The sequence below is a fragment of the Centroberyx gerrardi genome, chromosome 2 (assembly GCF_048128805.1).
Source record: "Centroberyx gerrardi isolate f3 chromosome 2, fCenGer3.hap1.cur.20231027, whole genome shotgun sequence".
NCBI lineage: Eukaryota > Metazoa > Chordata > Actinopteri > Beryciformes > Berycidae > Centroberyx > Centroberyx gerrardi.
In genome coordinates this window covers 11,505,156-11,520,639 of record NC_135998.1, presented here as the reverse complement: position 1 = coordinate 11,520,639, position 15,484 = coordinate 11,505,156, and the positions used below count along the sequence as shown (strand labels likewise).

The 15,484-nt window shown below is 41.5% G+C and overlaps 1 protein-coding gene across 2 annotated transcripts in view; it reads right to left on the bottom strand.

Moving 5' to 3' along the window:
* The window catches only part of LOC139923812 (matrix metalloproteinase-17), an 84,713-nt gene that overhangs the window by 22,018 nt on the left and 47,211 nt on the right, over positions 1 to 15,484 (bottom strand). For both annotated transcript variants that reach the window (XR_011785212.2, XM_071914679.2), the window contains exon 4: positions 11,487 to 11,773. Coding sequence is in view for 1 of the 2 variants with exons in the window: in XM_071914679.2 (XP_071770780.2) it covers positions 11,487 to 11,773 (287 nt within the window). In the remaining variant the exon portion in view is untranslated. The remainder of the gene's footprint in view (positions 1 to 11,486; positions 11,774 to 15,484) is intronic.

The window sequence follows — 15,484 nt, the reverse complement described above, 5'->3', positions numbered from 1 at the left end:
CAGACCTGTCACCCTGACCTCTGTGGTCATGAAGACCTTTGAAAGACTTGTGCTGGCCCACTTCAAAAACATCACAGACTCTCTGCTGGACCCCCTGGACCCACAGGGCCAACAGGTCCGTGGACGAAGCAGTCAACATGGGTCTACAATAACCTTGACAGCCCGGGAACTTATGCAAGGATACTGTTTGTTGTTTCCACTCAGTGGATAGTCTTCTACCAAACTCTGTGCATAATGGTGGAATTGTGTCATGTTTACTCTCAACTCGCTTGTGGAGCCTACAAATGGCTTGTTGGAGATATTTTGACAAACCCCACTTGGACACATTGTTAGCAGTAAGAGGCAACGGAGCTCACCATTTCAACCATTCCCACCTCCACCACTTGATCGCTCTGAGGTGGGAAGTAGGAAATTCCAAGTAGGAAGTTTCCCAGTTCCCAGTTGTCTTGAATGTACCATTACGTTCTGCCTCCGCTCTCTTCTCGGGAGAGTGCAGTTTTGTAAACTCAAATCATTCAGGAGCTATCTATCTAGCCACATAGCCATTGGTCTTTGCGATAGAAAATTACCATACGCCAATCATGTCAGACTTTGAGGAAGACCAGTATGCTTCAGAGCCATATTTATTTGAGCTGGAATACATTGAGCAGGTGTACTTCCCTGCTTTTGAGTGGAGCTGCAACTTGATCTCGTAGACTTGCAACAATTGAGCTAAGATAACATTCCCATTCCTTCAAACTGCATGCAGAGACATTAAAATGGCATCCACGAGATCGTCTGACTCTGGGTAAGTAGGAAAAATAGCTAAATCCCCCCAAAACCAAACTATCCCTTTAACACCATCATACCAGAGATCCTATAGGCCAAGTTTTGCCAGCTGAGCGTGCCTGATCCCATCTGTCAGTGGATCACTGACTTCCTGACAGACAGGAAACAGCATGTGAGGCTGGGCAAGCACACACCACACACACTGACTCTCAGCACTAGTACACCACAAGGTTGCAAGCTTCTCCTCTGCTCTACTCTCTCTACACCAATGACTGCACCTCCAAGGACCCCTCTGTAAAGCTCCTCAGTTTGCTGACAACATGAAACGACCAAGGGTGGAAGTAACTAATTACATTTACTCACGTTACTGTAATTGAGTAGCGTTTTTGTGTACTTGTACTTCCACCACTGGAGACGAGACGAGACGAGACAAGACGAGACGACAGGACAGGACACGACAGGACACGATACGACAACACAACAATGGCTCAGTAGCAATAACCACAGTGGAGTCATTCAAACCACCACGATCTCAAGTTGGACTAAAACATCATCTCCAAAAAGGCTCAGCAGAGGATCTACTTCCTGCAAAAGCTGAAGAAATTGAACCTGCCACAGACGATGGTCCGAGTCTGTCCTCACCTCCTCCATAACTGTCTGGTTTGGGTCAGCCACTTCACAGAACAGGATCAGACTACAGCAAGTGATCCAATCACCGGTGAAGATCAACGGCTGAAACCTGCCCACCCTCCAACCCGTATAGTTATGTATTTATACCTATTTATACTCTGGAAACCATTGCAATGTTCTCTAGACCTGTAAATGTTTCTGTTTATTATAATTATTGTCATTTTTATTTTCTCTGTATTAGTGACATCCATAGCTTCCCATCAGTGCAATTAGTCGGGTTACAACAGAGAACCATGTACATAATGTATAAATAAGAGTCCTATTTCTCACATTTCCATATTTATTTATTTTTTAGTTTTTACTGATACTAAGATTACTTCTTTATATACTACCTCATGAAGAGACATTTTCCCTGATTTCTACTTTTAATTTTTGGAATCTGGCATTAGTATTGAATTATTTACAAACATATTAGTATTGAAACATTTTCAAAGACCTGCCAACCTATTGTATCCATAAAACAGGGTTGATAATGGTATATTGATGCTAGAGTATGGCTGTTCCTTTGTGACTGAGATAAATCTTAGCATTATGTTGAAAATTTAAAGGCCATTGAAAGGAAAGGAAGGAAAGTTGCTGCATATTGTACATAACCTCCAACACTTAAGGTGAATTTGTTGTGTATAGCAGCTGTATCTATGGTCTCAGACTTCATATGGTATGATGAAAACACCTTGGTTCACACAGAGCCTCTAAAGCTCCAGGTAGACTTTGTTTATTACATAGTGATATATACAGTACTGTAAAGTGTACCTCAAGCTCTGATACAGTATGATGTAACCGCTATAGCCTCCAGCACTTGGGTAAAACTTTAATAAGAATTTTTTTATATATACTGTATATTATTATTATTATTTTTTTTACTTTTCCTCACCTTTTTTAGTGGAATCATACCAGTAAAGCTACACACAAACTGATAATAGTTGTATTAGCTTATCTTTATATGCAGGACATGTATCATCAGGTAGGAGTTGTGCCAGCAAAATTTAGCAGGCAGTCCAAGTGCTAAATGTCTGTGGTCACTATAGCAACCATGCACAGCACAAGAATCCCTTCCTGAGAAATCTTGTATGCTCAGTCAACCCTGCCAGGGCTATGTGTTTATGTGTGTTTATCCACTGGAGGTACACCTACTCCTTATATCATGTAAACTCCCTGCCTGTTTGGTGGGCCAGTTGTTCACATTAAACAAGGGTGATAGTGAACAACAAACTGTTGTGTTCCCCCGTATTCTCCCTGAAATGTATAGATAACACACTGGCAGTCTTCCTACATTCCCAGCCAAACAATGTGATTTTAGATCACCCTTAAAACCAAATCTAAATACAGCAGAAAATCTATTTAGCTGTGATGATGTTAACCATGCTGACTTTTACAAATTTGGCTGCCTGTATTGTCAACAACTTGCAAAATGGTAAAGATTAATAACTTTGTAATGCTACAGGAACAGAGACTGGTTGTAATTGTTACAAAGTTATGTACCCAGGTACATGGATGGCCTGTGTATCTATTGTGTACAAGAGAGATGTATGTAAAATGTATATATGGAGATGTGTGGAAAGAAAAACCTAGTGGGAGAGGAGTGAAGACAAACTGCAGCAAGGGGGGTCAACTCCTTACTCTTCCCTCAACACCAGCCCCCCAACATTTCTCCCACCGGGGTTCAACACCACAGCGCCGGCCCCCCTATCCGTCCCTCCTACCAGCCCAGCCTCTTCACCCCAGCCTCTGCAGCCCACACCCATCCTGAGCCTCTCCTTCTCCGCCACCCAGGTGAGAACAGAGTTGGGGCGTCTCTGAGGTAGAGGCAGAGGTAGAGCACCTCAGACTCCTGTTTGAAAAATTCACTAGACATCCTCCAATTTGCATACCGGGCCAAAGACAGTATTATATATAGAGACAGGGCACTCTATCAGTTTTGAATGGGAAAATCCATAACGCTGAAGATGGCAGCTCCGACCATGTAAAACGTGTAGTCAGCGAAAGTGGCCAATCGACACACCTTTGTGAAGAAAATCTACTTTCAGGTTTATGCAACGACAGAACTGTTATTTACGACAACTCACGTAAATTGAGGGCAATATCAACCGTCTCTGCAAGCAATCATTATATTAATACATTTGAAATAATTTAATAACATCATATTCTCAGATATATAACCATCAGCTTCCTACTGTGGACTGCATGCATGAGATGACTGTTGACAGGTGATGCAATAACAAATGTGTGTATGGGATTGCCGTAAACCAGATTTGTATCTGAATATCGTAATCTCACTGTTTCGCGCAGCAGTGGATGAAAATAGTCTTTTTTCGCTAAGTGGAAAAAATATTATTTTTTGTGACAACAGTGTCCTTTGAAACAAATTTGAGCACACCATGTTGTTTCTCCATTTGTTGTGCTTGTCCTTGATTGTCCAATCATTGTACACTTCCAGTCCCACGGGTCCTGGGGTGGGTTGTGGGTGGGTGAGTTTATCTGGGGTTGTGAACTGTTGCATTTTGTGATATCCTTGAATAAAAAATAGATTTGACTCTGAGTCATGCCACCTCCAGAAGTTCTCTGAGGACTATCTGTGACTCATCATCACTAAGATGTTGTGGATTTCCGACAGAACAGTGTTGAAATTGTCAGTTGCGTAATTCTATACGACTCTCTTTTTCCATATTGTTATTCATATTCTAATTTTCTTTATTGTATCCTGATAGTTTTTGCTGCTGCAAAGGCTCAATTTCCACACGGGAATCATTAAAGTTGCATGCTAATGTGTTGCAGATATTTCTGAAAATGATTCTATTGCTTGTTGGACTAATTAGAAAATTTTTCAGGGGAATTAAAATTTAAATAATATATAATAATCATAATCATAATCATAATAAATAATGGTAGATACTGGTTGCAGATGATAACACAATTCAAATTCCATACTTGAAAACTGATATAAATTGATCAGTTAACCTAATATTCAATTGGTTTTGGAGAAGTAGTAACTGAAAAGTAAGTAGATTATATTACTGAGTTTGAGCGCTCTACTGGATTATGTTACTCATTATAAAATTAAGCAGATATAACTTTAACCTCTTTTGTCATGCTCAGCCTGGAAATGTGTTGCTGTGGCGGTACTATGTGGGTCCTGAAGGACCTAGCACAAAGAAATGATCTATGATATGATATGATATGATATACAATATGATCTGACAGCAATTTATATGAATGATAACAAAATGCAGTAATGTCTCTCTTACACCCTCCACTCTGCCTCCCATTTGTTGTCTGTCTAATAAGTGCCTACACTGTTTCCCTTGCTCAGTTAAACATAAGTACACACACACACACGTACGCACGCACACACATGCATACACACACAGACACGCACACACACGCACACACACACACGCACACAGAAAAACTGTGAATGTCATGAAAAATACACCTGCTTAATGAAGCTTTTGTTTTAGTCATAGTAATCAGTCTGCCAAAGCAGGCTGCCAGTGGAGTGATAATTAATAGGAGCAATCTGCAGCCTGTCAAAGCAAAAACAACAATTCCAGACCTCCACTTATTTGACCTCACCAAGGTCCCGCCTCTCATGTACCCAGATGGATATCTGAACTATCAATCAAACAGCAGGGGTGAACTGGTTTGCTAAACGGGATGCTTAATATTCTGCTAGCTCCGCTGTTTTCAAAATGAAAAGTTTCAATTCAACACTAATTATGCACATCACAAGATGGCCTTGGAGGACCCTGATTTAAGGTCCTGCTGAGAACAATGCACTGGAAGAAGGGGGCGGGGAGTTGGCAAAAGCAATTACTCAGCTACGTATTCCTCTGATAAGGTCCATTCTTCTTAAGAAGATTATATTGCTCCACAATCTGCTGAAGCACCAACATTCACTTTTTACCTTCTGCTTCTGGGCTGACCTAACAAGTTTACAGCTTCTCAAGAGATTATCAAGCTGTTGAAAAAGTTGCTAAGAACAACAATTTAGGAATCCGATATCTTTGTAGGAACAGAGCTAAGCCAGACAGGACTTAAAGTCTCCTGTCTTACAAGCAAGACAATACAAAGAATCGGTGATATTGACATCAGCTTACACAATGCTTACACAATATCTTAGTTAGAGACGAGCTGATGATGCCAGAGGAGCAGGCTGTGAGACAGCAGCAAGGTGGGCCCGACAGAGTGTGACTTGAAGAAATTAAGTGTTGTTTAATTAACTTGCTTCCCTCTGCCTCAGTGCTTCAATCTGCTAGTCTCAGTCTGGTAGTCAACAAAGAGAAAGGGCAAACTCAGGGCAAGCAAAGCATTAAAATCAGGAGGTGGGTTAACCTCCTTCAAACCTAAAGTACAGAAGAAAAGGGAATTTCCCCAGGTATACAGCTAGGGAAAACTTTGGGGAGCTGATTAGCCAAGAAAAGTCCTTTTTAAAGACATTTGAGATGAGTCTTCTTCAGAGGATTCAAAAATTATAAGTAGAAGAGGTCTATGCTTGTTTTACAGATGAAATAGTCTGGTGTATTTGATGTATACACATTTCACTCATGAGGGATTCATCATCAGTGTGAATGAATGAAGTGACCTTGAAAACAGAAGAAGTGATAACAGGGTAAGATGATTCATAGAATACAGCAACATCCATCGTTTCACTCTCTCTTCTCTTAAAACACCAGCCTGTCATTATCATTGATTCATGTACGGTTGAGTTAGGCTGGCAAAATCAGCATAATCTTTAAAATCACTACTTTTTTACAGGTAGGATTTTATAAAAAGTGGTTAGGGTTTTTACATAGATTATTTTCTACTGTATGTATCTGTTTTATTCCTCTGTAACCCAGTGTATACTACCTGTCTGACGTTTTTATAGTGTAGCTTACCGGCTAATGGATGTGTTATTACCTACGAATAACTCTGTTGTGGAAAGCGCTATGATAATAAAGTTTATTACTATGACATTATTATGGTGGAGGCAGATTATGAAGATAGAGAGAGAAATAGATTGTGGTCATAAAGACAGGTCATTCCTCTGACACCCCCTCTGTGTCCCACTTCATTTTTCTCTCTTCTCCGCACCTCCATCCCCTCCCTCCTTCACCTCACTATTCCCATTAACCAAGCCCACATCTATGCAGCTGTTGCCTGCCCCATTACTGCCCCATCCTCACACACACACACACACACATAGACTGCCACTGGCCCATCAGCCCCCTGTCTTGCCACTGCTGTGGCCTGGTGGGAGGTCTAATTGGAGCAGATTGAGCTGCTGTCCTGTAACATATGGTTCACAGCCTTGACAGGGCAGAGGCGAGAGACCCAGGCAGGTTCTGGCCCCATCACACACTCACCAGCTGGGCTAGTCTGCCTCACACCCACACCCCCCACCTCCACCCCCTATAACTTCCATCTTTCATCCTGGGGTTTTAATCTCAAACATGAGGTGCAAATGTCATGGAGGATCATATCTTTATCTATGCCTGTCCTGTGGAGATTAAAATGCAAATCCGCACTAAATTTTTTTTTACATATTTCTAATAACCTGATATAATGTTTCCATATGAGCTTATCTGGTGGACATAGAGATGAAAGTGCACCCTAAAACATAATTAATTTATTATTCTTGATAACTATATGAGCCTGACTGGTATAGAGTACAGTGAAAATCCATCCTAAAACAAATTCACATTATTCATCTGATCTGCGATACTTGGGACACATTCCAACTTTCTTCCTGATATGGAAACAAGAGAAACAAGACTTTATGATCTGTGATATCAAGAAGTGTTACGTCAAGCTCTTCAATTGAAAAAGAGACTGAACTTTTGGACTCATCAAACGTTTGTTGGAGCTTTTACATCTAATTTCACAAAGTATTTTTTTCTTCCATTCATTGACTATGACAAGTGAATAACGGGGCACACAACATGATGGTATAGGTGGTGATGCGAACCAGGCCCTTGACGTGATGAGAAAACTTAAAACAGTTTAATATTATGCAAATGAACATGATGGTCACAGCACGAGAACCAATCACATACAAGCAAAAAGCTGGAGAGTGTTGGTCTTTCTGGTGTGTAACATTATCAGCCTAAAATACTTTAGCTGCTAACTTTAGCTCTGGTAGGCTAAACAAGTATAATGTTAGCTTGCGAGCCTAACTGTCCCGTCACATCCAAATCACCGTAGCTACTTAGCTAGCTAGCTGGCTAGAGTAAAGCACAATTTCAAGATTACGTTTTCCATACATATGATTGTGGATTACATTTGGGCAAAATGATGAAATACAAAAAAGGTTTCCATAAACAATGTTACACAAACTGAGAATTTGCTTGGATGCTTGTCTAGTGTAATGCCCACAAGCGACAACTTTTGATAGAGTGAAGAGATGCAAAGCGAAGTGCTTGTGCTTGGTGTGCATGTACCTTAACTGAGCTTTATTTCATACACTGCTCTACAAAAGATAATGTACCCGTTACCCCGGAAATCACACTGGGTAGCCTACTGCCACCGTGTCAGTGTGACAAAATCACTCTCTTCATTGTCAATGGAGCGGCTTCATAAAGTGCTTGCTGACAGAATCCTAACTCTTTTTTTCTGCTTTGAAAGAGACATATTCATGTCCAGTTTTGACTAATGGTCCAAAATCATAGATACAACATTTTACTATCAGGTAAAGCCTTACAACTTTAATTTGACAATCTTTTTTTTAAATACTCTTTATCTCATGAAGACCTGATGAAGACCCTCATGGGTTGAAATATATGCTTCACCTTTAACTCATGAATCCTGTTAAAAAATTGTAAAACTAGATTCAAAAATACATAGATGTCAATATCAACATTATGTATTTCCTTAGTTCCTAAAAAAAAAATATATGGAATATGTGTTTCACCCAACAACAGGAATTATGTTAATTATTATGGTGATGAAAAAGCAATGACGATGCTTCTCTTGTTTCAAACTTTGGAAGAGACTTACTATATTTTGACTCAACTTTCCAAAATCATAGGAAGAACATTTGTGAATTTCATTGTAAGGTGAATTGGAGTGTTGTCAACGGTAAAACAATGGTATTTGGTATTTGGAAGGAACGCAACAAAGGATTCTCAGTCTTATAACAAGTGCTGACAACAGACACCGGATTAGTCACTACTTTGATTATCTAAGTCAACAGTATACTATATTCATTATTCCAATTAATTAAATATCTTTGTAGAATTTGGAACACGAACAAAGGTTTGGTCCAAAGTTTGACAGCTGGCGTTCTAGTTTTGGGTGTATCAGCCTTAGACTGTGGAAACTCAAAACTGTTTTCAGGCTCTCTCCCTTGCCTTTAACTATTCTAGGCATTTCCTGCCTAAGACTCTTCATCTTTTAGCCTACTTTGGAAGCCTGTCAGAGATGTTTTGGCCAAATCTTTCTCAGAGCATCCCTCCCTCTCTCCATCCTTTGCTACCTCATCACCCTTCACTCTCTCCTCTGCTCTCCTTCCATATTTCAAAAAGAAGGGAAGGCGGGAGGTAGCAAGCATGGGAGGGAGGGGGTGGTTTTAAGTCCAGTCATTCAGATGAAAGGAAGAAGATAGCAAAGCAAGTCAGAGGAAAGGAGAGTTAACGATTAATGTTATAATCTGTATGACTGGACTGAGGCAGCATCTACTTGAATAGATATTCTGTGTGACTAGATCACATCGCTCCATCCTTTTCTCTGTTCCCCTTTTCATGGGTGGGTAGACTTAGAATGACTCCCTCCCTCCCTCCCTCGCTCACCACCTCCTTTCTTTTTGAAAGAAGGGAAGGGAGCAGGGAGAAAGGGAACGATGATTCTCTCCAGAGTGCGACCATTTGATCATATTTTGCAACTTTTTACAGTTGTGCCACTAAATTTTCTTTGGCCGCACCAGAGTGAACAGGAAACCCAGCCAAGTCAGTTCAGTTCAACATCAGATCCATAAGAAAAAAAGATGCAGTATTTTGCGCGTTACCAAGTTGTCAAAGATTTAAGGCTATTTCTGATAAAGGCTAGTCCATTTTAGAAAGGCAGAGCTGGTGGAGTTCCATTCAGAGCTGCTGTCACTTCAAACCCACTGGTCTCACTTGGTGGGTAATCAAGCTCTTTGTAAATTGTCTGATGAATGCAATTTGGCCAGATCATTTGATCTAGTACTTGCTAACTAGAGTTAAAATGGCAGTAAACCAATGTATTAGCCGACAAAGCCCACAGCAGAAAATCATTGAATAAATGAGTTTCACTTTGGCACAGGCCAAACACAGCCTATATGCAGCTGGCCCAAATGTAATAAAAACAAAGTAGGGTTGGTAATGACACAGTCACAGGTTAATAATAATGTGTTAAAAACAGGTTAAAAGCTGTTTTGTATTATAATTATCTGCTTTGGGTTTATATAAAAACAAAGTATTTTTTTTCTCTGTTTTTCCTTGAATATTCCCAAAAACTGTAATGCTGAATAAATTACGGATAAAACTAAATTACTCACACACTGCCTTAGGTTGAAAATACATCTCGACAATGAATTAAACTTGGAAAAAGATTTTAAGTGTCAGAATCAGCCTTATTTATACCTGTATTTCCTGAAACTAATGCTGCATTCAAGGGCTGTTGAAAATAACACGGTTACGAGTTGAGCGACATGAATAACACAACAAAGTGGTAAATATGACTGGAAGATGTGATGTATTAGGATAGAATGGAAACCATGTCTACAACTTATGCAACTATGAACTGAAAATACTACACAAACAACTTTAGCATTTCCTGTTGATAAAGAGTCAAACTACAAACAATTACTTCAGGCTTCATCAATAACTCAGCCTACTTATACCTATCTATCTATCTATCTATCTATCTATCTATCTATCTATCTATCTATCTATCTATCTATCTATCTATGTGGGCCCACAGACACACTCTTTCTCTCACACACACACACCAGAATCCCACCCCAAAATAATAATGGTGTAGGCCTGTATGTGGCTTGGGTGCAGGAAAAAGCCTCTTCACTCAACAGAGCAACAACAGCATGTTTATGTGATCACAGGCGATCCTTGTTCAGTCCGTTTCACTGTCCGTGTCTGTTCTTTTTTGGTCAGTTCGTTGCAACTGGAGAAAAGAACAGGAATGTTCTGACTGTCCACCTTAAATTTTGTAGGCTGGGAATGGCTGGTCCTTCCTTTTCCAAGTGAACAAAAAACTTCCAAAGCTACTAAAGGCTCCATCGTCCATGAGCAACTCCTCCTGGGCTTCGCTGTTCCACAACATCCACACAAAACTGACACATGCATACATGGCTCTGCTGGGCCGGCTAGCCTGCTACTAGAGAAAGTTCTCTACTGCACACTACAACTACAACTCTTGACTTTTCACAATCGGTGCACGCAAGGAATATTGAGTAGATATCTGAAAAAAACTTTTATTTACTAATTTATCAACGTGATTGTACTATTGTGCACTCTGTGCTCCTATGTACGTTTCAATCTAACCTGCCAACATGGAATTAACTTTGAGAGAGAGAGGTAGCAGGAGCGCTACTGGTGTCCCTCAAACCACCAGTGCTCATGGAAGGGAATACTTCAGAGAGAGAGGAAGACTGATGACCAAAAACAAAATGGCATAAGAAATCCAGGTCCAGGCACTCAAGGAGGTTTGAAAAATGTAAAAGGCCTTTAATTCAATGGGCTAGAATCATTAAAAATACACAAAAATGATTCTAGCCCATTGAATTAAAGGCCTTTTACATTTTTCAAACCTCCTTGAGTGCCTGGACCTGGATTTCTTATGCCATTTTGTTTTTGGTCATCAGTCTCCCTCTCTCTATGGAATTAACTTTATTTAAAGAACATAGAATTAGACCAGAAGTTAACAAAATCACTTAAGTCCTATTTTCTCCCGTCTCCAGTCTCTGGTGCTGCCAAATTATCTGCTGGTGCCACCAACTAAAAATGTTGCTGGCACCATGTTACATACTTAAACAAACACAGAGATAGTATTGTTGACGAGGCATCATTCCTCACCTGGTGATCTGAAGGTCCAGGCCTCGTCATCATCAAAGTGTGTGTCCCCGGCTGTGAACCTCTCCCCGGGGAAAAAGGCGTGCGCCACGGTGCCCCCCGGCCCGTCAAAGGGGTATCCGTCGTTGTGGTCGGCCTTGGTGAAGTCGATCTGAATGTCGGCGTCGCTTCCCGCCACCTCGTGGAAGTTAAGTGGTGCGATGTCACTCCACACCTTCAAGGCGTAGTACATCAGCGCTCGAACCGTTTCCCTCCCCAGTACGGCCGACTCCTTAGGGAAGGTCCTCACTCTGAGGCAGGAAAAAGAGATGAGGAATATTTTAGATAAGAGACGGAGAAAGAAGAGGAGATGGGAGAGGAGAGAAGGAGATGGGAGAGGAGAGAAGAGGAAAGGGTGAGAGAGAAGAGGGACAGAGGAAATGAAAGAAGATGGAAGGAGAGGAAGGTGGGAGAGGAGGGGAGAGGAGAGAAGATGAGAGGAGAACAAAAGAGAAGGGGATATGAGGTAAGGAGAGAGGAGCATGAGGAGAGAAGAGAAGAGAGAAGATGGGATAGCTTGGAGGAGACAAGAGGAGGGGAATAGAGATGAGAAGGGAAATTAAAAGAAAGGAGGGGAAAATAGGTGAAATACATGGCAGGAAACAAAAGGAGAGGGAGAGAACTGTGTACAGTATGAGAGGCGAGTCGCTTGAGTGATGAACAGGAGGACAGGGGGGGGTTGAGAATGAAAAACAAAAAGCATGGGAAATAGGGAGTTGAGCACAGGAGAAAGAAAGGTAGAGGAGAAAACCAGTGAAACAGAAAACAGTAAGGGTATAGATGCTTGCCGGAGAGGAGCAGAATGGAGTGAGGGAGGAAGAGAGGGAGTGTTGTGAATTACCAAGCACACTGGCAAATAGGTTAACTACAGTGTTGGCCAGTGGGACCAGACTGCAGACTGGTGCATGAGAACTACAGTTCGTTCCTGTTTGCATATTTTCTGTGATTCCATCAGTTTTTGTATTTCATGGCTAGATGTGGCTCGCTCTGGCAAACATATTGACAACAGCCTCAGAATGCAGCGCGCTTCGCTTTGCACTAAGAGCTGGTGGGAGAGCGCAAAATGAGCTTTCAGGAATAACTTCCCAGCTAGTCTCTCCCTGCAATCCTTCTTATTTCATTTCTCTACCTCCCTCTCGTCCTCTCACCGTCTCTCATACCTCTCTAGCTATGTCTTTCCCTCCACTGCAGTGGTAACAGGATTTGAATAAACACAGACAGACGTAATGCTAACTCTGTATTCTCTCTTCCTAAATGTCCTCACCTTCCTCACTCTGCTTTTCTCTCTCTATCTCCCTTCCTTTCTTTCTCCCACTCTCAATCTCTGCCTCCTCTGCCTCCGCTTCTACGTCATGCACTCACCTTCTCTCTCCCTGTGAGAGCACTTTGTCTAAATACAAGCACTGTTTTGGCCATGGCAACCTGCATCAGGACATGGGGAAAGACCAATCAATGGGAATTTGGTCTGAGAGTTCACTGATGGGGAGCAAGGCCAATTAGTCTAGAGAGAGAGATTCACTTCACCTCCTATTACCACCACAACCAGCCTATAACCTGCTAGTGATTGGTTCAAACTGAACAAAGAGGGGTGGTGATGCAGTTTTGTCTTTCCTTTGTTGGTTTATTTATTTCTATTTACATCTACAGCTAACAAGAAGCAGGCATTACATGAAATACTTGTTTCATTGATCGCTGCAATACAAAAGCGTTTAAGAATAGTCCTGTGAACATTCCTTCTCTATACAGTATTTCTGTACCCAATCTGCAACCTTGGAGTTGAGCGTACAGTTCCTTTATAATAACAACGGAAATGTCATTGTCACCTCACAAATGACTTCATGCCACTAACATCCCTTCAAGCCATGAGAGCATGCTGGTAGGCTGGCAGGTAGCTGCTCTGCTCAAAGTCACTAATGACCCTAAATAAACTATATAGCCTATCTTCAAATGTGACGCCAGTGGCCAGAAATTTACTGGTGTATTTTGACAGCAACCTAAGCTTTGACGAGCAGGTGAAGAGGGCACTGCAGTCCTGTTTCTTTCACCAGAGAAATATATCCAAAATCAAACCATTCTTATCTTCCACCGACCTGGAAAAGGTCATCCATGCCTTTATCTTCTCTTGTCTCGTCGACTACTGCAACTCCCTCTATCCCTGCCTCAGTCAGAAGTCCTTCTCACGCCTGCAGCTCACACAGAATGCAGCTAGGCTTTTTAACAGGCACCAAATGTTGAGACCACATTACTCCAATCCTTGCTTCCCTATACTGGTTAGCTGTCACTTTCAGAATTGACTTCAACATACTGATCACTTTTAAGCAAGCCTGGGTCTGGTGCCTAGCTACATTTAAGACATTTTAACCCCATATGAGCCAGAACACAGCCTGAGATCCTCAGGCAGATCTGCTGGCTGCTCCTCAGTCTAGACTCAAAACAAAAGGTGACCGGGCGTTTGCCATCAGAGGCCCTATACTGTGGAACGGCCTGCCAGAGGAAATTAGACTAACCAGGTCAGTGCCTTCTTTTAAATCATCAAGACACAGTTTTATAGACTGGCCTTTAAGTCATTGTTTTTATCTTGTGTTGTTGCCCTGTGTTTTCTATTACTGTCTCTCTTTTGTGCTTTGTTTATCTTTTTCTGTGTAAAGCATTTTGTAAACTCTGTTTTTAGAAACTATTATTATTATTATTGTTATTATTATGATCATTATGCATTTTATTTATAGTGCATTTGTCATTAAAAACAAAACTCAAAGTGCTGCAGGAAAAAAAGATTAATTAAAAGCACAAAAACAACAGGAAAGAAAATGAAATGAAAAGTGGCTATATACGAATTCACAGAAATGCCTTCCCATGAAGACAACTTTTTTTTTTTTAAAGATTTTTTTGGGGCATTTTTTTCCTTTACTAGACAACCTGCAGTGAAGAGAGACAGGAAAGTTTGAGGAGAGAGAGAGGGGATGACATGCGACAGAGGTCCAAGGCCGGATTCAAACTCAGGACACTGAGCCCACATGGCACACCACCAGAACCACCAAGATGCCCTGTAAAGATGATTTTTAGTCCCCAGAGTCTGAGGTTGGTCAGACAGTTCATTCCATAAGCGAGGGGCAGCCACACTGAAAGTCTGGTCCCACATGGTGTGGAGCTTATTCTTGAGGGCTTGGAAGAGCAGGCTGTTGTTTGACCAGACGGTGCAAATGGAAGCTTGCAGGGAAGAGATTCCTTGAGTTAGGCTAAGGCAGTTTCATGAATCAACTGGAAAGTCAGGAGAAGGGTTTTGCAACGAAACCCAATTTCCCCTCGGGGATCAATAAAGTATTTCTGATTCTGATTCTGAATTTGATCCTGAAGGAGACAGGGAGCCAATGCAGTGAAGCCAGGATGGGTGTGATGTGTCGGTGTGTGCAAACTCATCAAGGTCTTGGCATTGCCAAGACCTTGATGAGTTTGCACTGGGACTCACTGGCAATGAGGAGTCTGTTACAGTCATCCAGCCTTGAGGAGACAAAGGCATGGACCAGTTTCTCTGAATCTGCTGGGGTTAGAATGGGATAGAGCTTGGAAAATGTTCTTGAGATGGTAGAAGGACGCTTTTCAGAGGTGTTTTATGTGGACATCAAAAGTCAGGTGTGGGTCAAATTTAAGCCCAGATTGGTGACTTGGAAGGAGAGGAGGATGCTTTGTCCAGTACTCTTATCACCAGGTAACGTAATGTGGTAACATAGCAACCATAAGCCAAGGTTGCTCCGCAAATGGTTCAACCTCCACACACAATTCACTATCTTATTAATCCTAATTGATGGGAGAGGGTGGGTGATTACGTGCATAGTTTTGTGTGTGTGTGTGTGTGTGTGTGTGTGTGTGTGTGTGTGCGTGTGTGCGTATGTGTGTTCAGAGCCTGCTGCACAACTTCAGCTAGCATTACACAACTTTGGATAACATTGCGTTAATCTTCTCCC